The sequence below is a fragment of the Thalassophryne amazonica genome, chromosome 7, assembly GCF_902500255.1.
Source record: "Thalassophryne amazonica chromosome 7, fThaAma1.1, whole genome shotgun sequence".
Lineage (NCBI taxonomy): Eukaryota > Metazoa > Chordata > Actinopteri > Batrachoidiformes > Batrachoididae > Thalassophryne > Thalassophryne amazonica.
This window is the reverse complement of record NC_047109.1, coordinates 40,786,907-40,810,928: the sequence shown is the minus strand read 5'-3', so window position 1 is coordinate 40,810,928 and position 24,022 is coordinate 40,786,907. Positions and strand designations below refer to the sequence as shown.

The 24,022-nt window shown below is 40.6% G+C and overlaps 1 protein-coding gene and 1 long non-coding RNA gene across 2 annotated transcripts in view; one reads left to right on the top strand and one right to left on the bottom strand.

Moving 5' to 3' along the window:
- Positions 1-24,022, top strand: part of inpp5b (inositol polyphosphate-5-phosphatase B) — a 68,024-nt gene that overhangs the window by 8,841 nt on the left and 35,161 nt on the right. Inside the window, 1 exon segment of the mRNA XM_034174060.1 lies at positions 7,561-7,704. Coding sequence (XP_034029951.1) covers positions 7,561-7,704 — 144 coding nt within the window.
- LOC117513830 lies at positions 700-4,979 on the bottom strand. The gene is made up of 2 exons (XR_004561726.1): positions 4,747-4,979; positions 700-1,114 (listed from the first exon to the last, which is right to left on the bottom strand). It is a non-coding gene; the product is annotated as an uncharacterized LOC117513830 (long non-coding RNA).

The following is a 24,022-nucleotide window of genomic DNA, read 5'->3' as shown; positions in this document are numbered from 1 at the left end:
GACACTAGAAAGACACAGGCCTATGGTTAGTAAAAAGATGCTTGTCACCAGATTTGAATAAAGGTATCACTTTCTTCTGGTCTGAATTGTAACATGGTTCATATTTTTTTTTTTTTATATATATATATATACCACCACACAGTAAATGCCACAATCACAGCAATAATTGTCAAAATCATCATCAGGGTGCGAAGTTTGCATCCTGCTCTGGCAGCAAAGCTCTCCATAGCTAATACAGTGTTTTGAACAACCTGTTGATATTTCTCTCCTTCTGTCCCTGTGTTGTTGTTGTTGTTTTTTTTTTTTTTTTTTTTTTTTTTTTGTCTTTCAAGGGACAAAGAGAAACTACAGTTCTGATCTTAAACATGTCTTCTTTCTTTGGTGACAGTTCAAAAGGTGCAGTTTGTCTGGGCTTAGGGGCTGAAGGTGACAGTTCACAGTCTCAGTTCAGCAAGGGACTGAGGGAATCTGGAACTTTTTTTATGTTATTTCCCTTCAGCTGTAGTGCATAAATCTGTACTATCATCAGTATGTGTAAGGCATGCTGCAAGTGGAATTAAAATAATGTCATGTACTCTGTCCTGTGCCCTGTTCTTGACGTTTTCTTCAAATACAGGTGCACAGGAATAGAACAGGATTATCTTGTCTCCCGGATTCTCTTGTCTCCCATTCTCAAAGATGCAGTTTCGTCTGCTTCTGTCTCCTGGTCTGGTCACGTCAGTGCTGTATTTCAAGCTTGTAGTACGTCTGCTTCTGATCCTTGTTCAAGTTGACAGACCTCTCCTTGGTCACAGCTGGTTACTCGTCTGCTTCAGGACCCTGGTATCTGCTTCAACCTCTGGTCTTTGTCTTTGTTCACTCCTGGTCACTCTCTGTCTCTGTTATGACGCGCTTATGACACGTCACTCCCCTTGTATAGTTCAGGATCTTTCAGGTATCTTTGTCTTTTACAGTGGGATAGATGCACCCAACATGACCTCTCTGCGATTTTCACTGCAGTGGGGGTGGTTAGCAGCACTTGGAATGGGCCTTTCCACCTCGGAGATGACCAGTTCTTTCTCTTAATAGTCTTTATCAGCACCCAGTCGCCAATCTGGATATGATTGTCAGGGCCCTGCCCAGAAATAGGAGAGTCTGGTATCTTGTTAGCGTGTATGACATTCTTATGGGGGACAACACACGTTTTATATAATCAACTAATCCCTCATCCTCACTATCAGGCCCAGCTATTTTCTGTAAATCTAGTATTCTGTAGGTCCTGCCATACAAAATTTCGAATGGCGTATGGCCAGTCTCTGAGTTGGGTGTTGCATGTACAGTTTCACCAAATCCAAACAATAAACCCAGTTATTTCCTGTTTCTTCCATAAATTTTCTGAGCTTACTTTAATTGTCCCATTTGTTCTTTCCACTAAACCTGCACTTTGAGGATGATAAGCACAATATGTTTTTGCATTTATTTTCAAATGTTCTGTCAAATGTTGGATGATTGTATTTACAAAATGTGTACCATTTTCACTGTACATTGTTTCAGGTAGTTCATGTCTTGGAATTATGTCTCTACAAAGTACCTTTGCAACTGTCAGAGCATCTGCATGTTTAACAGGGAACACCTCTACCCATTTGCTATATGCATCAATCAATAGTAGGAAAAATTATTTTTTTTTCCCTTCACATTGGTTCAACTCAATAAAATGCACATGGATCGTTTGAAACGGGTATTGAGGGGTTGGAAATTTTCCTCGTATTAGCCTCTTATTCCCCTGCGAGTTATGCTTTGCATAAATTAGACATGCTCTGCAGTAATGTTTTGCATATGCCTGAAATCCAAACGTCACAAAATGAGTATTAACCAGGCCAACCATCCCAGCCATAGAAACGGGACATGGTCCATGACTTACGACAGCTGCTCACTTGAAAAGGCTGCGGGGTAGGACCAGTTTGTTTGAGGATCAGGCATACACACCATCAGCAGTTTGGTGGACATTGTGACGCAAAAATTGATTGATTGGATGAATGATAAGCATTGATTAATATCGATTATTACGTGCAGGCCAATCTTAATATGACGAATCAATTCCTGACAATGATCCAATACTCCAATTAGATCAATACACTACCTACCATGTAGGCATACGGGCAAATTTGACCCCACCACAGTACCCCAGTGCCATATCCTCACGTCCTAGTGAGTCAGAGCGTCACAGAGACAAGGTTGAGTAATCGTGACTGTGCCTGCCTTAGGTTGTCCCAGGGTTTAAGATGGGATCTTACCCGTCATGGGCTCGCAGCCTTCCATACTTGGCAGGGGTTCCAAGGGGTGGGGGAACACCCATTAAGAGGTGTCATGTCAAAACAGTTTTAATTGCACAGAACATCAAACATGCAGCATCATTGAAAGTGAATTGAAGTATCTTTTAGCAATTTATCCCAGAATAGAACTGTTGGATTAATCAATGCTTAAACACCAATAATAAATAGAAATAATGACAATCTGATACATAAACAATGTTTAGTTTGCAGGAATAACTATGGGTCAGGATGGACAAAAATCATGTGAAAAGTTGTCCAACAATCTCTATCCTTTAAGGCCTAACTTAATCTGCATACATCAAATAATAATTAATAAGCACTTCATTGGTCATCAGTGCTTTATGAAAGCCTGCGTCGTCTTGTTTGATTTACAGCAGGGTTTAGTTGCATCTCATGAGAGTTCACATTATTTCAATCAAAACACGGGATGATCAAAATATTATTTGTTGCTTCTACACTGCTGTCAATTCACCCTCACCAACATTAATGCTTTCAACAGGAGCGCTATAAACATGTTACAATAATCAACATAGTTTTACTGTTCACACACTGTACAACCTTCTGCTCTGCTCTTCGGCTGGAGTGATAAATTACACTTTGTTTCCAAAACAAACCACGCTTCAAAAAATAGAACACTGAATGTATTTGGTAAAGTCAATGCAACGTAATGCAAAACAACATTAAAGCTGGAATTGATTACATGAAATAAACAATATCTCTCTAAATTTAACAGTAACAAACACTTTTAAAACACTAGTAGCAATTACATGTAAAACCCCTGTATTTCATGTGTTAAAGCACAAAATTGATTAATGTGCACTTATTTCTCAGTATCTTAACGCCACACTTTAAAATGTTGAAGAGCCAGCGACTGTGACCTTGACAGTTTTATCTAAAACAATTCACAATAATTACACACGATCTGTCTATATAGCGACAGCAGAATAAAAGTAAGGAAAAAATTGATAACAAGTATAATCTTCTAGAAAAGAAAAAACTGCAACCTTATATGTACATAAACAAAATTCATGTTGAAAACGTTGAACTCCTTATCTTTGCGAGTGTGAACATTCACGTGCAACGTGTCCATTCTTCCCACACTTCCAACATGTCAATTTCCTCTTTATCTCACGCCCATAGGCTTCCTCACACATCATTATGACTGCTCCGGCAGGTTTAAAAACTGCTGTTTGGTGCAAAAGCATGGTCTGGTGTATTTTTCACTCCACCTCTCTCTCTTGCCTTTTTTGTAAAATCACTGGTGTTCTCTTTTATGGTATCAAATGACTTTGTTGTGGAGTTTTACTATAATTTTCCCAAGAAGTTAACTGTCTCTCACCACATTTTTAAGTGTTCAGGTGATGCTGGATCTTTGGTCATCATCTGTGGTCTGGTGAGTGTAGGGAGGTAGAGGAGGCGCACTTGCTGTAGCTTCAGCATTATCTGCGGCTGGGTAAAGGGCTGTGCCTGCATTCTGTGGAGGGGGCCTCTGGCTCCCTCCCGGTGTCTCGTTACCAATTTCATTTTTATTATAAAAGACGCTCTTAAGGTTGTCTTGTCCCTGCTTCAGTTTATTTTTGACTTTATTCTCAGCCTCACGCTGCTTGTAGGCTTCACTTTTCCACCATATACCTGAAATCATTAGACTGTGGTCGTGTATCATGTTTGCTGTGAGAACAACAGCAGTTAACCATTTTAGCCGTTCGTGGAGTTATATCTCATAGGGAGATCTAAATGAACAGGCTGTTGCTCTTTTTCACTGTTTGGTCGCCGATCAGTCTGAAGTGTGTCACCACGTCGACCTCTGAGAGGTGGGGGACCTTGCTTAGGGCTTCTTTTCAGACTCGTAGGTTCACAAACAGGTGTGGTGCATATAGAACACTTACAACCTACTTCACAGACAGGGCTTCGTTTCTGCCAGTGGGTTAAAACTGGTGACAGGCCCCCCACGATTCAGTTGCGCACGTCCTCAGTCATAAAAACACATTCACAGCGCTGCGCTTCAGCTGTTATCACGTTTTAGCTCCAACCGGTTTTTATATCAGAATTTTACGGCTTGCCCACCGAAGATTTCACCGACCTTAGGCTGTACAGTTTTTTACACGCTGTTCCGGACCCGAAAGTGGTCTTTAAGTTGTCTCTTGCTTTTTTTTAATTGCCAGTTGTAACCGCTGCCGGCTCAATCAGGTGTCTGACACAGCGGGAATTCAGCGCGAGCACGCGGCTCCGTAACAGATGGTCTTTAACCGCTGCGCCACCTGACTTTTCTATTTCTCTCCCAGAGAGTAAAATTTAACGCTTTACAGCCAGGCTTTAGCCTCACACCTTAGTGTTTAAGCCAAGAGACAAACCAATAAAGACATTACGGGGTTTTTCCTCGCGGTGGTCCCAGCCACACACACACACACGTCCACATAAAGAAAAGCAGTCTCACCCGTGATCATGCAATGTCGCTGAAGTCCGTATGCCTTCACCGACCTGTTAGGGAGGAGACCCGTCCCCCCGGAAAAGGGTCTGCGGGAACTAGTCCCGGCCGTGGCCACGGTCTTCCAACGGGGTCCTCCGTCACGGGCCAACCACCATTCTGGTCTATTGGTATCCGGCTTTCGAAGGACCAAGATGTCAGAGTTGTGATCGGAAAAAAAAAAAGCAACTCAGTTAACTAACACAAAGAATGATCACGCTAGAGACTGAATTTCATTTCCTGATCAGGGAGAGCCAGTATGACCCCTCGTCACTGTCCGTCAGTCAGCTCTGAAGGGTCCACCCACTCTGCTCCTGGATTTATTCTGAAGCAAGTTGCACACAGACATATTACAATACAATTATTTAAAAGTACAGCTGTGTTTCTTCAGTCAGTTGATATTTGTATCGCTTTGCACCTGGAAGGCGCCTTGTGGTCTTGCTCAGACAGATAGTAACTGTTCTTCAAATTGAAACATTACAGCGCCAGCCTTGAACAAGTGTACAGGCTGTTATTCTCTGCTCAAGGCCGAAATATTCATCTGTGTTCAGCAAAAACATAGCTCTAGCAAAACAGTCTGCGCATTCATTAAGCAAAAGGACAAATGTTACTTTTCTCATGGGAGCAGTTGTAATGATTCCTTCAACAGTTCACTGTATATTACTGCTTTTGACAGTGAGTGATTATTTAGAAGAATAATGGTGCATGAACTCTTACACATGCATATATGTATATATGGAAAATAGAGAACAGAATCAAAAACAAGATCAAAGGCAGTTAATCAAAGTAAAGACATTAACAGTCATCAAAGTAAAAGACAAAGACATTAATATTTGATAATAATATTGACAATATATAGAAAACTATCAATTTGTAAAAGACTTTTTAACAGATTTTAACTGTTAAGTTTGAAATGTGTCTAAAACTGTGTATATTTGAGCTAGGATTACATATGAAAGTGGTAGCTTGTTTGAAGTACTCTGAAAATGATCAAATTTATGTCGGGTGACTTGCAGTGTGCGGGAGGGTCCGGTATGACTTTTTGGCCATGTGCTGCATTTTTGTGGACATGATCCAAAGTATAGGTGTTTCAGTGTTGAGGACTCCAGTGGTTAGAGAAGCCCAAGGGTACACCGTTAGGGTTAGGCACCCACCGGCCCTGGGTGGTTGCCATCCAGGGCCTGGAGGGTTCTCTGTTGTGTGTAAAGTAGTAAATGTACTGCATTTATATAGCACTCAGAAGTTCAAAGCACTTTACAATGATGCAGCGCATTCATCCATTCACTCAGACACACTCGCATATCAGTGTCAGGGTGCTGCCATGTAAGGCACTCCCTACACACCACAAGCAACTTGGGGATTAAGGACCTTGCCCAAGTGTCCTTAGTGATCTTCAGGTCAGGCTGGGGTTTGAACCAAGGACCCTCTGGACTGAAGGTTAAGCCCAGCATTGAACCACTATACCATCACCTCCCCCACAATTTAAATGTCTTGAGATCCACTCAGCCTTTTTGAAATTATCATCTTGAACTCATTAATAATAAAATTAAATTAAAGCTGTGCATAATTAGTCACACAGTTACTTTAGACACCACTGTGAATGGTAAATGGACTGCATTTATATAGCACTTTTCCATCTGCATCAGACACTCAAAGTTCTTTACAAATAATGCCTCACATTCACCCTGATGTGAGAGTGCGGCCATACAAGGCGCTCACTACACACCAGGAGCAACTAGGGGATTAAAGACCTTGCCCAAGGGCTCTTAGTGATTTTCTAGTCAAACTGGGATTTGAACCGAGGATCTTCTGGTCTTAAGCCCAACGCCTTATCCACTCTTTACAAGTAGATGCAGGGACTATGAATGTCCCTGCATCTAAAATCCTACGAAAATTTCAAATCAACAACACAGGCGATGCAGTTAAAGCCTATTTTTGTAAAACATTACTTCACAAATTACATTAATTTCAATTTTTTTTGTTTTTGTTTTGAAGAAACACAAATAAGCTGCTCTTACTGTTTGGAGGAAACCTGTTTGGCCAAACACTTCATTTGCCTTGCAGATGATAGGATGTGACAAAATATTACATCGTCACGTTCTGTTACTGGGTGAACATGACCCATGTCAAAGAGAAAAAGAGGGAGGGGAAGTTAGATAGGGTGGAGTTCAGATCATGTATTCTGTCTCGCAGTAAAATCAGTTGTCACTTCTGTCAAATAGCTTGTAGATGTGTTGCATATCTGGCTCATTAATGGCCTGTTAAAAGCTTGTGTGCTTTATTAGGGATATCACACTTAACGTATGCAGCTGGTCAGTGCACGTCAGCGCTGACAAGGACCGATACGGTTTTTGCACAGCATTTTTGTTATTCTCTGAAATGAGCCAAATATGCTTTGAACACACTGAGGACAAGTGATGGACAAATTAACTGACTCGATTCCTGTTAACAGGAAAGTTGTGAAAAACGACAAAGGTAAGCTAGACTACAGTGAGATCTGTGCAAAATGCTGTGGCGCTGTACATTTTGGAGGTCTAAGGTCAAGGTGCAGTACACAGTCTTAACAAGGACCGTATGCAAAGCCATTTCATGAAATAGAACTGATAACAATTATCCATTAACACAGCAATATTTATCTCAGTTGTTTGCCCACACTATTTATCTTTCTATCATTTGATGTTTTTTGACGGAGAGAAAGTAAGAACAATGTACAAATTTTCTATTTGTCATTTTTGAATGACATAGTCACTTGCTGTAATTAACTTTGAATGTGCCTTTCTTCAGATGTCTGCAAGTCTCCCACACACGTGCCCAAGTTTGATTGGATCAGCAAGTACCCTAAAAGCACCAGAGGCCAGGGAGTTGTCAAACAGGCACTTGCTCCCCTGGGCACAACGATCACTAAACTCAATCAACACAGGAATTCAGGTTTGTGGTTTAAGTAGTCTTTTTGGATTTTCACAATTAGTGCCTCCATTTCCTATAAATTTGACAGAGAGCAAGTTGTACCAGCAATCACATTGTAGCTTACAGGACTGTTGGCATTCATGTTTGGCCCTGCTTGTATACACAACAGATGTGAGTACACCCCATGGACGATGTCAATTGAATGTCAGCTGATTCAGAATTGCTTCACCATCCCAAAATGGAATAATTCATTTTTCCCCTCAAACGTCCAATCACAATATCCCATAATAACATCATGAATGAACTTATGTTGTTTTTTTGCTTGTTTTTAAAAATTTATTAAAAATTTTAAAAAACTAAGAAATCGCATGAACATAAGTATTCACACCCTTTGCTCAATACTTTGTTGATGCACCTTTGGCAGCAATTACAGCCTCAAGTCTTCTTGAATATGATGCCACAAGCTTGGTGCACCTATCTTTGGGCAAGTTTGCCCATTCCTCTTTGCAGGACCTCTTAAGCTCCATCAGGTTGGATGGGGAGTGTCGGTGCACAGCCATTTTCAGATCTCTCCAGAGATGTTCAATCTGATTCAGGTCTGGGCTCTGGCTGAGTCACTCAAGGACATTCACAGAGTTGTCCTGAAACCACTCCTTTGATATCTTGCCTCTGTGCTTAGGGTCATTGTCCTGCTCAAAGATGAGCCGCTGCCTCAGTCTGAGGTCAGGAGCGCTCTGGAGCAGGTTTTCATCCAGGATTTTTCTGTATATTGCTTCATTCATCTTTCCCTCAATCCTCCCAGTTCCTGCTGCTGAAAAACACACCCACAGCATGATCCTGGCAACACCATGCTTCACTGTAGGGATGGTGCCTGGTTTCCTCTAAACATGATGCCTGGCATTCACACCAAAGAGTTGAATCTTTGTCTCATCAGACCAGAGAATTTTGTTTCTCATAGTCTGAGAGTCCTTTAGGTACCTTTTGTCAAACTCCAGGTGGGCTGCCATGTGCCTTCTACTAAAGAGCGGCTTCTGTCTGGCTACTCTACCATACAGGCCTGATTGGTGGATTGCTGTAGAGGTGGTTGTCCTTCTGGAAGGTTCTCCTTTCTCCACAGAGGAATGCTGGAGCTCTGACAGAGTGACCATCGGGTTCTTGGTCACCTTCCTGACTAAGGCCCTTCTCCCCGACTGCTCCGTTTAGACGGGCAGCCAGCTGTAGGAAGAGTCCTGGTGGATCTGAAGTTCTTGCATTTATGGATGATGGAGGCCACTGTGCTCGTTGGGACTTTCAAAGCAGCAGAAATGTTTCTGTACCCTTCCCCAGATTTGTGCCTTGAGACAATCCTGTCTCGAGATCTACAAATTATTGTTCTCATCTATTGACACTCAACTGAAATAGTTTCTTGGCACAGGAAGGTTCCTATCCAGCACTAATTTTTACGTGCACAGTGTTTATCTGCTCAGATAGCCTTTACGTATGTGTGCCATTTCATGCCATATCAAAGGTTAATATTTGATGTGAGGTTCCAATTAAGGGAGACTTTATTATACAAGCTATATATATATGATAAAGCTGCTCCTTTGTTTCATTTCATCAAAGATGGCCATTGGGAATTGCAAAGACTTTTTGTCCGTCGATCTGTCCGCCTGTCTGTGCTCAGCATAAGTCCAGTCCTATTACTGCCAGACTCTTGAAATTCACAGGAAAAATTCTTGGGACACAGACCTTGGACAAGTTCAAAGATGGCTAAGCTTGAGGTATTTTAAGAGGTTAAAAAATCACATTCGGTTTCAATCTGATCCATTTTGTGTTTGGGTACGCTGGTGACAGCCAGTCAGAATAGAGCTATACCGTGACATCAGTCACTGGTCTCTTCAAAACCATTTCATTTTGTGTGTTTATATACATGTGTCATGTATATTATGTAAAAGATGGCAAAAAAAATAAACACTTCTAAAACTGAAAATGCTGTTTTTGAAACCTGTTAACACCTCTGGAAGGATTTACGAACCATTTAGCGGATGCTAGCGTGGTGATGTCACAGGCTGCTAGCTAGGAGGAAACTCAGTTTTTTGTTTTTGTGTAAATATAACCTCTTTGTCATATATTATGTAAAAGCTAGCGAGAAAGAAACACCTCTAAAACTGAAATTCCATTTTTGGACCCTAATGACACCTCTGGAGTGATTTATAAGACATTTAGCGTATGTTAGCATGTGTGTTAACGTCCACTAATGCTAATGTTCGCTAACGCAAAGCTAACTTGTTATGAGTTCAGTTTGTCTTATTGAGACCTGCAAATGTACAGAGGCTGATCTACAAATATTCTTTGATTTGCACAATTTCCACTCTTGTCAAAAGCTCACGTAAACACGCACGCAAAGCCTCCCGCAGACACCATTAAAACGTAAACATTGTTTATGATTGATTATTGAACATGTAAAAATTGTACGTAAGATAATAGGATCTTGATAATTAATTAAACAACTGTAAATTATAAAGAACACATTTTCATACGGCCAAGGGTATTTTAACATTGCATTATTATTATTTTTTTTATATATATTCCTCAATAGCACAGAATTAGCACAGAATTATAGGAGTAAAACTAGCACACTCAGAGTAGTATTGATTGAATTTTTTATTTGTTAAAAGTGCATTCAGGAGTAGTATTGTGCAAAAATGTCTTCAAAAGTAGATCTTTACTCTCAGGGGCTTGGGGGTCATTCCCACCCCTCGTCACTCTGCCTATGCCCATGTCACAGACTGTGACCATCTGTGGGCATGAAAAAACCCACACACGGATAGACTTGTTTACATTTGTGTAAAGTGCTACAATAAGAAGTTTCTGTCACACATCATCCAAGAGAAACATACATGGTATATCTTAGAAGGAAAGGAGAGTGAACTGAATATTTTTTTAAGCTTTCACCTTGCGTGCGCTGCCTGTTATTTTTGTGTTGGCACAGTACTCTGAAACAGTGAGTGACACATACTGTTGATGTTGTGCGTTGCTGAAATGGTGTGATGCTTATTTAATGCAAATCAATCTGTTACTGTACTTTCAAAACATGTAATGTGCTGGCTAAGTTGTACACAGAAAATGCTTCTGCAGCCCCAGAAACATCACTGAAATACCTTGATTTTTGACCAGATTTTATTCTCAGTGCACCTGAAAATTAACTTGTCACATTGGGCAAGAGAGAAACATGGTGAACTCATCCAGTAGTACCGTTCACTCACCAATATCGAGCAGACAGTTGTTAGTGTCAAGCCCTGAGAGACTGTGTCTGGTTGCTTTCAGCCTCTGGCAGTTTCTTATTGCTATAAAACAATGAGAGGCTGAAGCCTCTGGGACTTTTCTGTCTTCTCTTGGAATTGCCACACCTGCCACAACTGCTTTTTTTTTCTGTTCCTTGTCATCTACCACTATGGTGGTTGGTTGACCAGCTGTTGAGTCTCTATGTGGAACTTGAAGTCCCACAGCACCTTAGCTTTTTTTTTTGTTTTCAGCCACTTTTGATGGTATTCCTTTGTTGGACTTTAGTACTTCCAGTCTGTATTTGGAGTCAATGGTCCTGTACCCTAGCGGTCACCAACCATGCACCTGTAGATCACATACCCTGCATGATTTCCATGTGAACCTGTTGCAGTAACAGCTGATTTGTTAGCCTGGTGTCCCTTAGCTCTTGACTGGCTGAGCACACCTGACTCGGTTAATTATTTAGTAAAGCAGGGAGAGTCTGGAAAACATGCAGGACAGGTGATTTCCAAGAGCGTGGTTGAACCACTGTTATACACTATCCCAGCTCCTTGGTTGTGTGTCCCAGCTCCCATGCTGTTTCTTTCTTTAAACCCCTTTTCTGTGTATATATTTTCCAGTGTGACTCATGACAGGTCCATGGCCTCTGTATTTAACCCATCCTAATTACAGTCAGACACAGTCCAACCACAAGGAGCCCAGGGACCAACTTTGGCTCTCGAGACTCTGCATTGGTCAAAAACAGACACTAATGAGCATGTTTTTCATGGTGTGCGGAAACTGGAGTCCCCAGAGGGAAACAGGCAGACATGAGGAGATCACAGAACTCCACACAGAAAGGAACTGGGCATTGAGAAAATTGCACCCCAGACCTTATTGCTTTGAGGCAAGAGTGCTAACCACTTAGCCACTCAGCTGCTGACTATCAAGACCCACCAACCAACAACAAAGATGCCAACAAGGACCGTGAGGAGAGAGAGAGCAAGAGAAACAACATGCAGACAAACAAACTACTACAAGCCATGCCCTCCTAGAAATATGAAGGCCTTAGGTAACCTGTATATATTCTTCACTGTTTTCATTGTTCACTGTTGTTGCGTAATATCTCTAATTTATCCACAAATATTAGTCCTATCAACTTTCTGTTTTTGCGGCGCTCATCCTTTATCCAAAGTACATAAGCATACCAAACGGCAAATGTCAGCTCTCCCCAGTTTCTCCGTGATTTAAGTTGCATACACGCAGATGCGATTCTAGGGTCTGTTGGGGCCCCAAGCAGAAATTCACTGCCCCCCCCCACCCCCACCCCCCGCAACAGAAATTCACCAAATTTGGTTTTTTGTTATTTTAATAAATCACCAACAAATTGTAAATAGTATAGTTTTTTTTCACAAGTTACAAATAGTGAAGTTACAAACACATGAATTTTTCACCATTTCAATAATTCAATAATAATAATTCAATAATTATAAAAAGAAGAAAAAACAAACTTTACATTAGACCTTGACATTAAATATAAATGTACTGTACAAGTTATACTCAGTCATAAGCTGGCAAAGATGAAACATCACCGCATTCGCTGTCTTTACTAGGCACTGACTGCCGAGCACAAGTGGGCCCAGGTTGAGCTGAAAATAAACAATTATAAAAAGAAGAAAAAAAAAACAGAAACTTGGCATTAGACCTTGACATTAAATGTAAATGTACTGTACAAATACTCAGTCATCAGCTGGCAAAGATGAAACATCATTGCATTGGCTCGCTTTACTAGGCACCACTGGTGTAAAAAAACTGTGTGTGTGTGTGTGTGTGTGTGTATAATATGCATAGTTTGATGGTTTGACCATGCAAATACAAATGTGCTATTTTTGAAAATATTGTAGAATATTACTAGCGTTTGGTAAGTACATTCTTACTGTCTTTCAGCTTCTCAAGAAACACACTGAGGAGCTGTGGTTTATTAGATAAGGTATTTTTCTGTGAAATATTGTGCCTGGGTTTTTCAAAGTAAACCCTTCCTTCTCTCTGACGTCAGCAGCTAGGCGGGGCAGTTCTTTGGTGATTCTGTGTGTGATTTGTGAACACTGGACGTTACTGTTCTCTGCACAGAATGCGCCGCACCGGGGCAGAGACATGTCTGCGGTAATGAGAGTCTCTGGTATGAGGAAATACTCTAAATTTGTTGGTTTTGAATTAATGTGTGAAGCAGTACACGCGGATTAGCTGGCTAGCCGGGTCGTGGTTAGCATGGGGCAACTTACCCAGTCTGTTCAGGAAGCTAACTTTAGCCTGATAGCTTGGAAGCAGAACAAAATGATTGCTGGTCGTTTTATTTGCTGCTAACGTTATTTGTATTTGGTTATTTGTGACTGTTTAAATATCATCATAGCATTTGTATGAGATTATGGTCGTAGGTTATTTTACTAGTGATGATGGTTGGCTTTCAATGACACACCTGTTCGTGGTGTGTAAATAATAAATAGTCCATGGTTTGTCCGCAGCGACATATGAAGTGTATTTGATCTTGTAAAATGGATTTTGTGTGTGTGTAAATTCCAGATGGTGCGTTCACGTTGGGCCAGATATCTTAGTCAAGAGGTTTCAGATGGTTAGCCTGCCCTTATTGTCAGCTCTTATCCGATTACTAAAAAACAAATGTAATTTACATGTCTACAGTTAAAATAGGATTTATAAGGAAAATTGCAAGTTAATTTCAGACAAGCGTTTAAAAAAAATGTTTGCACATTTTTTAATGTTTGTAGGCATATTTTTTGAGAGATCCTAAGTACTCTTGTGAGCGCAGTTTTTGTTGTGAAACACTGATATCAAATAATATAGATTTTTTTTTTTTTTTTTTTTTTTTTTTTTTTTTTTGCAGCTGAATTTGCCAAAATGTAATTTCTTTATATGTGACAGATGTGAAAGCATGCAGGAATTGTGACTACATAGCGCTGTACTGAGCTATGGGTTGCTGCAGAGATACATCACTTCCGGCGAAGTGGCGAATCCGAAGGCGAGAATTCGTACGCCACTGGCCACCCGATGAAAACGAGCTTGGGCTGCATTGATTGTCTATTCAGATCAGCTGGTTTTGTTTCTAATTTGCCTCTAACAGCCAGCTGACAGCTCTCACTGCCTGGAACGGTGAGATTTATACACCAGGCTGAGCTGAAATGAACCATTGTACATTAAATTGACTTTATTGATCAGTCTGACCCCTTTGCAAACTCACCAAATTACATGTATTTGTTTTGCGGTCGGCGGTGTTTTCATCGACCAAAAATGGCCACCAGAGGGTGCTCGGGTAAAGTCCGCAGCAACCCATACTGTTTATATGACAGTTGGTAGACATACAGCGCTTCCTGTTAAAGATTTCATTCCGATCTGATGAGGGCACACAAAGATATGTGACTCATAAATGCACAATTTTATGTTTTGGGCAACTTGAGCATCACCCATACTCTCATGCTTTCATTGTCCTACATTAATGTCAAGGGTTACGTTATTGGGCTTGCTAATGGAATCCTATCATGCATAAATTAGCTTGAGATGTTGACAGTGCAGTCCAGAAATGCCTCATTTGTCACTTCAAAAAGTAGCATTTTGCAGCACCCTCTCTATATGGTGTCCTCAACTGCCTGCCAAAATTTTGCAATTTACCTGAACTTTTCCCATCACAGATTATGCAATAATAGGTTGTAAAAACGTTTGCTACTGTTGATCTGTTAAAACTGTTGTGGTATGTGGTATTGTTGTGAAAAGAAAGTTTTGATTCTGAAAACAACCAAAAAAAAAAGAAAATTCTGATTAACTGAAATCTGTGTTGAAGCAAAACATTCTTATATACAGGCTTGTGCACAGTTTAAAATGTCTCAGGACTTCAGTAGGATTTTAGAAGTTGCCTTTCACTGCAGTTTATCACTTGTGGTTAGGCAGGCAGACAGAGTTGTGCAATGCTCATCTTTGTGCAGTCGTAATGAAAAAGCTAACTGGTGGTTTTCATACTTATCAGGCATGTTGGGGCTGCTGGACATTTGCTCTCACTTACAGTGAACTGTTGATAGTGTGTCATAGATGTGTGAAATAGCAGCTCAAACCCTTCTCAGCTTTGTCAGTGAGGTGAAAAGTTTAGTGAAACTCTTGAGCTTGTTAGTAATAATGAGAGAAGTGTAGGAATGTAACACATCACCGGATGTAACTTGTCACTCCAAACCCACATGGGTCTGACCCTGAATCATGTACCATTTGCAAATAAGTTAAGCCTCGGTCCCACAGAATAATGAAGGCTGAAGAAGGAGCCACGCATGGGTGTGGGGTGATTATTTGAAGAGTGACCCACGTTTTCATCTTAACACGTATCCACTATGAAGGTGCCACTATGTGCCTCTCTGTACCCCGCATGTGCCGCGTAGCAGCCTCTAGTGAGCCATGACCGACCTGTCATTACAGCCTCGAATGGCTCGCATCAGCCACACTAAGCCACGTAGTGCCATGATAGCGCCATGATAACGCCATGTTGGCGCACGTTTAAGCATGAGTTTGGTCCAAACCTCCAGCCCTCCCACACCTGGTCCCTTCAAAGTGTGGGTTTTCAATTCAGATTCACAGCAGCATTTAAAGATGTCCCTTCTTGTTTTTTTAACGCAGTCCAAAAATAGACACTCCATCACAGTTCCGCAGTTGTGCGCTGTGCGCCAGGCTGCAGTCCACCTGTAATGCACCAGACCAGCTAGACCCGAACCACGGGTTCCTGGAGAGCCGCCTCTGTGCTCCTCGCTGGCTCCGCGGCTCTCTGGCTCTTTTTTTTTTTTTTTTGCGGCTTTAAACACACAAAACTTTGTCTGTTTATTTCTGCAAAATGGCTCTTTTGCGCACGCATGCTGCTGTTGTCCTTTCATGGACAGCCGCCTCTCTGCTCTTTCTGGCTTCCGTTCCATCCATGGCTTGCTGGCTTTATTTTTTCCCTAGCTTTAAGCACAGTCATTTTTACAACGTGATTCTACTTTTGACTTTGTGTTCGTCTGTTTATTTCTGCAAAAGCGCTCTTTTGTGCGCGGTGCCATTCTGCGTACAGAATGAGGTGGCCGTTTTACTATATACACCTGTGGATCGTTTTCAATATATATATTTCTTTATTTCTTCCGCAGCTTACAAGTCACCATGATACAACTTTTAACTTTGTGTTATGTCTTCAAAATTGCTCTTTTGCGCGCTCTCCACCTGTGCTGCTGCACAGCTCTTAGCTGCTCCACTGGAGTTATCTTCCATGGATTTAAACACACATCCACTTTCACGCAGTCACCCAAATTTTAACTTTGTGTTCGTCCAATATTGACTGAAATATCACTCTTTTGTGAGCTGGCATTCTGCCTAAATGCTCGTTTGAAGCGTGATGAGGAGTCACTACTGCCTCAGTGCGCACATACAGCGGAGCTCATGTGATACATTAATTCCAGAAGTGATTACAGGTATTTTCGGCATCCAAGGTTTGACAGAAAATGATTAATCCGCTACGAAATAATTATTTTCAGAGTCCAGCGCACAGAGCAGGTGGAATTTGGTGCGCAAAGAGGAGACCCGCTCCAAAAATAGCCATTAACAAGATATTAAATCAACATACTTTTACACACAACAGACATCAACATACAGACATACTTTTATAGCAAGGAACTGTTTTATCAAGCTATAAAAAAACATTAAAAATAATTACCTTAAGCTGCTCAAAATACATTCCACATGGAGCAGGAAAGAGATGAAAAAAAGTGTCCAGATGAAACAGTCCTCTGTGATGCCAGAAGTGATTAGAAGTGTTTTCACCATCCAAGGTTTGGCAGAAAATGATTAATCCACTACAAAATATATAGAGTCCAGCGCACAGAGCAGGTGCAATTGTGTGCGCAAGAGGAGGAGCCACTCCAAAAATAGCCTCTCAGGTCCTGCGACGGTGCCAGGCGCACGGATAATGGACTTTTTGCAGACTCGGAAGCACCACGCAAATGCCTCTAAGCCGTCGCAGTAACTCAAACACAAACTGCGCCACGCTGTTGTTGCTAAATTTTGAACATCTTAAAATTAGTGCCACACTCAGAGAGGAGCCTCGTTAACTGAAGATAATGCCTCTAAGAGCCACTCTGAGCCACTATAATGCCACGATAGCTCACGAAACAAAAAAAACAGGGTGCGTGGCTCCTTCTTCACTCCTTCTTCACTCGGTGGGACCGAGGCTTTATTTTAGTATCAGATGCTTTCTGATGGTGCCTGCCTGTTTTCGCTGCATTAAGGATTACACAAGTTACAGGCATAACGTTATTACAAAATTTTTGATGTCACAAAAATGATTCAATACTTATCAGCAAGAAAACTGGCTCATTGTGATGTGGCCACAGAGAGCTGCATGCAAGCCGTTGGGTAAAGCACAAACTTGTGTGTACCCAGATTTTATACGTTTGGGGCAAGCTTTCTAATATTGGCAACATTTGTTCATTTTAAAAAAGCCTCCAAATTGGATTGCTTCATATTTGTGTTATCAGTTTCATTGTTTTATGATATTTATTCTGTTGCCGTGTTTATTTTTATACAAAACATTTTATATATAAAAAACTGATACTTTTTCAGATGCAGTATAAGACACTGAAGGTGGTTCCTGTATCTTTCTAATTAATTTATAAAGGTAATACAAGCTCCAAAATGGGATCTAACTAATATCTGATGATGACTGAAGGGCCTTTCAGGTCACGGTGCACTCAATTTTTTTGCTTCCTCGTGTGTGTGTGTGTGTTTTTTTTTTTTGTTTTTTTTTTTTAGCATTTCTGCATGTGCCGTACACGGTTAGGGAGCAGAGTTTACTTCGTTGCTGTGTTTCTGTTCTGGAGGCTAAAGCTGAACAAGTCTGAAAGTCGCCATGTTTGTGAAGACTTGTGTATTAACTGCCAAAAGAATTAAATAAAAAGTGAAGCACTCAGTCTGGGATCAGAACCATAAGATTAGGAGCAAAAAAACTGAAGGAGTGACGGACATCACCTTGCTAGGAGGAGCTTTTTTTTTTATTTTTTTTATCAACTGCTCTGAGTGAGGCCCGGCGGAGCTAAAGCAGCCACTCTCAATCTGAAGTTCTTCGCTTTAGGACATATACACACATCCAGTTTGAGCAACAGAGCGTCTGCAAATTTGTCTGAGGTGAGTAATCTGAAAATGAAATTAGTGCACCACTGAACACTGAAGTTTTACCATCTAATGTTAGCCTAGCCTTTAGCTGCAGTGTGCTGAATCAATCACTCATTTGAGCTGAATGATTTGTAAATTGTTTGATCTATTTTTTATTTTTTACCAAATAAATCTATACAATAGGTCTTTAATTGCTACTGCTTTATTTATTTATGTTTTTAAACTATTGAGTAATCAGTCCTTAAAGGAAGTAGCACATCGCTGTTCTGTGTTTCTTCACATTTTAAGAAATATGTTTCTTCACTTGTCCCACATCAGGAACATTTCAACATTTGCTGGCTAGAGAACCTTGCAAATCCAGATGTACTTCAAAACTTCCAGTGATGGAGCAGCCACCAAAACCTGAAATCCAGATGGAAGAAGAGAGCATCTCTGCTCTTCAAAATGTGAGAAAGTGTCTCCAAAAAGGTTGAAGCTGCGGAGAAGACCTTCATCTGGTTAAATACAACCCCTGACAAAAATTATGGAATAACCGGCCTCGGAGGATGTTCATTCAGTTGTTTAATTTTGTAGAAAAAAAGCAGATCACAGACATGACACAAAACTAAAGTCATTTCAAATGGCAACTTTCTGGCTTTAAGAAACACTAAGAAATCAGGAAAAAAAAAATTGTGGCAGTCAGTAACGGTTACTTTTTTAGACCAAGCAGAGGGGAAAAAAAATATGGACTCACTCAATTCTGAGGAATAAATTATGGAATCACCCTGTAAATTTTCATCCCCAAAACTAACACCTGCATCAAATCACATCTGCTCGTTAGCCTGCATCTAAAAAGGAGTGATCACACCTTGGAGAGCTGTTGCGCCAAGTGGACTGACATGAATCATGGCTCCAACACGAGAGATGTCAATTGAAACAAAGGAGAGGATTATCAAACTCTTAAAAGAGGGTAAATCATCACGCAATGTTGCAGAAGGTGTTGGTTGTTAACAGTCAGCTGTGTCTAAACTCTGGACCAAATACAAACAACATGGGAAGGTTGTTAAAGGCAAACATACTGGTAGACCAAGGAAGTCATCAAAGCATCAAGACAGAAAACTTAAAGCAATATGTCTCAAAATCGAAAATGCACAACAAAACAAATGAGGAATGGATGGGAGGAAACTGGAGTCAACGTCTGTGACCGAACTGTAAGAAACCGCCTAAAGGAAATGGGATTTACATACAGAAAAGCTAAACGAAAGCCATCATTAACACCTAAACAGAAAAAAACAAGGTTACAATGGGCTAAGGAAAAGCAATCGTGGACTGTGGATGACTGGATGAAAGTTATATTCAGTGATGAATCTCGAATCTGCATTGGGCAAGGTGATGATGCTGGAACTTTTGTTTGGTGCCATTCCAATGAGATTTATAAAGATGACTGCCTGAAGAGAACATGTAAATTTCCAGTCATTGATGATATGGGGCTGCATGTCAGGTAAAGGCACTGGGGAGATGGCTGTCATTACATCATCAATAAATGCACAAGTTTACGTTGATATTTTGGACACTTTTATTATCCCATCAATTGAAAGGATGTTTGGGGATGATGAAATGATAATGCATCATGCCATAGAGCAAAAACTGTGAAAACATTCCTTGCAAAAAGACACATAGGGTCAATGTCATGGCCTGCAAATACTCCGGATCTTAATCCAATCTTTGGAAGTTGAAGAAAATGGTCCATGACAAGGCTCCAACCTGCAAAGCTGATCTGGGAACAGCAATCAGAGAAAGTTGGAGCCAGACTGATGAAGAGTACTGTTTGTCATTCATTCATTCAAGTCCATGCCTCAGAGACTGCAAGCTGTTATAAAAGCCAGAGGTGGTGCAACAAAATATTAGTGATGTGTTGGAGCATTCTTTTGTTTTTCATGATTCCATAATTTTTTCCTCAGAATTGAGTGAGTCCATATTTTTTCCCTCTGCTTGGTCTAAAAAAGTAACCGTTACTGACTGCCACAATTTTTTTTTTCCTGATTTCTTCTAGTGTTTCTTAAAGCCAGAAAGTTGCCATTTGAAATGACTTTAGTTTTGTGTCATGTCTGTGATCTGCTTTTTTTTCTACAAAATTAAACAACTGAATGAACATCCTCCGAGGCCGGTGACTCCATAATTTTTGCCAGGGGTTGTATCCTGACGAGTCCAGCTCACCTGTCATCCCAAAAACTCACACTTGCTGTTACATTTCTGAATAAAACAAAGGATCTTTAAAGAGCACCTATTTTATTATTTGAAAAAGCCATTTCCTTTTACATTTTAACATAAAATGAATAAATCATTAAACATGCCCACAAAGTCAAAGATCAACTTGCACAGGTAGAAGAAGCCCCACCCCTCTTGTGCATAATTTCAAAGCATTCATAATCACTAGAAGTCAAATTCATATTTTAGTAATTAATCTGTAGTAATTCCATTAAAAAAAATCAGTCAATGAGGACGTAATTAAATGTTGAAATGACTAAATTACATGTACTGACAAATAACCATCAAGAGTAAATGAAATGTGACTGTAGAAAACATACTTTAATCTTTAACAGACACACTGTAGTCGTTACATCATCTCCTGCTGTGTTTATTTTATATATATATATATATATATTTTCTTTTTTTTTTCTTTTTTTTTGTCTTGGTGGATCATTTTCATTGTGTACAGATGCTGCTGAGTCTGTCTGTGGTAAAGGCTGTCGTGAATGAAGTGCTGTGGCTCTTTAAATTTTTAAAGCTCGGGTTGCTCCAGTCAGGTTCGATTACCTGTTCTGAGCACACAGAGGCGCTGTGGGCTGTGTGATCATGCCTTCCAGCTGATTCACTCTGGATGCACACAGTTTTTGGATGTGTACAGGAGCACGGTGTTGCACAGACTTGCATGCAGTAATGCCGTGTTGTGCAGACCTGCTTGAGGACGCATATTTTCTGTGTGCAGTGCTCTATGCTGAAAAAATTAAATGTTTAATTTCTTCCGTCCTACATGCGTAGCCCTCAACATACTGCTGCGTAGGCAGCAAAAACTCTGATTAGAGCTGCTAAAAGTGGGCGTAGAGCTGCTCAACTTGGAGTAGATGGTACGCGACAATATGCAGCTCTACGTTTGCGCCAGTGTGAAAGGGGCTTTAGACAGAAAAACGAAAATAAAAGTGGAGCGCCCTGTTGAGACGAAAATTTCGATTCACTAACGGGTGATCTAGTTTGGTCATTTGCGTGCTAGCTTTCATATTAAGGTGAAATTGATGACCAGTGGACTTCCACATCAAGTGCTGTGACATCCTGACTGTCCAACTGACTTTATGAATGTAAAATCAGCTGTATCTGATAGCTGTGTAGTGGGAAAGCGTGTTGTTTTGGTTATCTAACATAGTTAATTAGAGGTGAGTGTAAATATTGAACATGATGTTAAAAGAAAAGTTCCTCATTTTACAACTCTAGGTGCCATACTTCCTGTATTATATCTTAGTGTCTGTAGCATAGCATAAATTTTGTTAGACAGAAGGGACCACACACACATGCAGGCAAACAAACGCACACAAACGTTTGCACATAATACAGAGATTGACCCATTTACCTGCCAGAATATACAAAACTTAAATACATTTGTCAGTTGGAGACGTGTGTTTCTGTTGTTTGAAACTCTGATCAATAGCACCTGAAAGATATATTAAAAGCTGTACCCTGACTTCCAAAGTGCACACATGGTGTCCACACCGACAGAGCCCTGGAGTGGCCCGAGAGAAGACATGATAGGAACAAAACAAATTTAGAGCTCACAAAATCCAGTTGCATGCACACATTCTATATTTCATTCTCAGTTTGACAAATTCATGCACGTGACATTTTTTTTTTTTTTTTTGCAGTATATGCGTGTTTCCACTCATGTATGCACATTTCTCTGTGAGAAAACAAAACCTATTCGATGTTCAATAAGTGTTTCCGTTTGCTGTTATCCACAAACACCCAATAATATGTTTCACCTGGGGTTTTATTTGCTAGGGGGGGTGGAAGGGTTCGTTCCTTGTTAAAGCCAGTAAACTCCACACTAAAGACACTTATCTTTCCTCAAAAGATGTTTTACACATGGCATGTGTGCATCTGGTGGAGGGTGAAATAAAATGTACAAAAGTTTGCTGATGCATGCTGCCTGGTGCTCATGTATGTGACAAGGTGAGCACCAGGCAGCATACATCAGCATCGGGTTGACTGGTCTCTGTGTACTGTAAAATTATATTGCTGACTGGGGGGGAAAAAGTGGAATTCAGCTTTTATCTTCCTGGGCAGCTCTCAATTTACCTGAGTGGGCCACCCAAGTAGCTCCTATGTATGGGAAACAATGTGTAGTGGTGAAAAAGAAAACTTGCCATGACTTAAAAGTAAAAAAAAAAAAAAAAAATCTGTGGGATTACATCTTTAAAGTAGTGTTTTCATTAAAATGTTACTGCATTTTATGATTACTTGCAACTACAATTGGGGAGTTAGACGATTTCATTGTCCGTCATGATGTAGATGGCGCCATCGTGATGCTACACCCCCACCCTGCCATGCATATAGTAATTCCATTGTCTGTGCTACAATTAAAAATAAATAAATAAAAATCCCACTGTTTATGTATTTAACCAGGTTTAGCCAGAGTGCATAAAGAATCACTGTGGTCCTGTATTTCTATGTGAAGCAGTTGAGACTTTGCAAAATAGTCCTGTGAGTCGTTCATTGGCTGAAAGGAGTGCAACAGCCTGTGAGCCATGTGTTCCTTGGGGAAATGCTGTACTGCTTGGCACACAACCAAACATTGACTGTTCATGCTGTACACAAAAATAAATACAGGGGTGTTGGCCAAGTGCTTAGTGCGCTTAGTTTCAGTGTGGAAGGTTTCCAGGTCAAACTCCACCCCTGCCACATTTCTCTGTGGAATATGATGTTGAGTCAGGAGGGGCATCTGGCGTAAAACCTGTGCAAAATCACCATGCAGATCCACCTAGGATCGGCTGTGGTGACCCCGAGTTGAGGGGAAAAGGGAGCAGCTGAAGGGACTTACACAAAAAAAATAAATAAATGAATATTCCGAGATATCGAGAAGAGTTCACCGCCTGGACAAAGAGGTGACCATAATAAGATGTGTGCAGCTAAATTGAAGTGTGCACTCTAGCCAAATGTTTTTTTTTTTTTTTTGGGGGGGGGGTGAAACATGTCCATAAAATTTAAAGGACAATTCGCAAACTTACTTCCATTATGGCCCCATGTCTTGTAGGGGTGTCACAGTACACAGAGGTCACGGGTCAGTTCCCTTTTGTGTTTGGACATCACAGTTCGATACAGTATCTTTAACCTATAAGCAGCAGAGAGTTGCTGTCAGCCACTTCAACACGGTCAGACAAATTGTAAATGTAAACTTTTCTTTTCCGTTAAACGTTTATGAAGTGGATTGCATCTCCGGTCATTTGCATTGGGATAAATTTACTGTGCAGTGTTAAGCCAGACACCCTTCAGTATTTTGTCAATTTTAAGTTTGTTTTATTTTTGCGCAAATGACAGCATCTCATCAAACCTCACTCTGTGCAGATTTGAAATCATACACAGCGTCACTATTCAGTTGTCATCTCATCTGTGAAATTTTACACTAATTTATATAAAATATCAACTTATAAGTTGGTGGCGTTTTCTGTCTAAACTCGAATGTGCACTGCTGATATCCTGGGACAGCAATTCAACACAAATCCGGGATTGGTACGCTTTCATTTTTAGGTTAATGTTGTGGAAGAAAAAGGTAAATTAACGAAATTCATTTATGCTTCCAAAATTTGTGACTGGAATAATGTGGTTGCTCGCATCAACTGGCTGGTTCGTAGGGGTGTCGGAAAAAAATCGATTCACGTCCGAA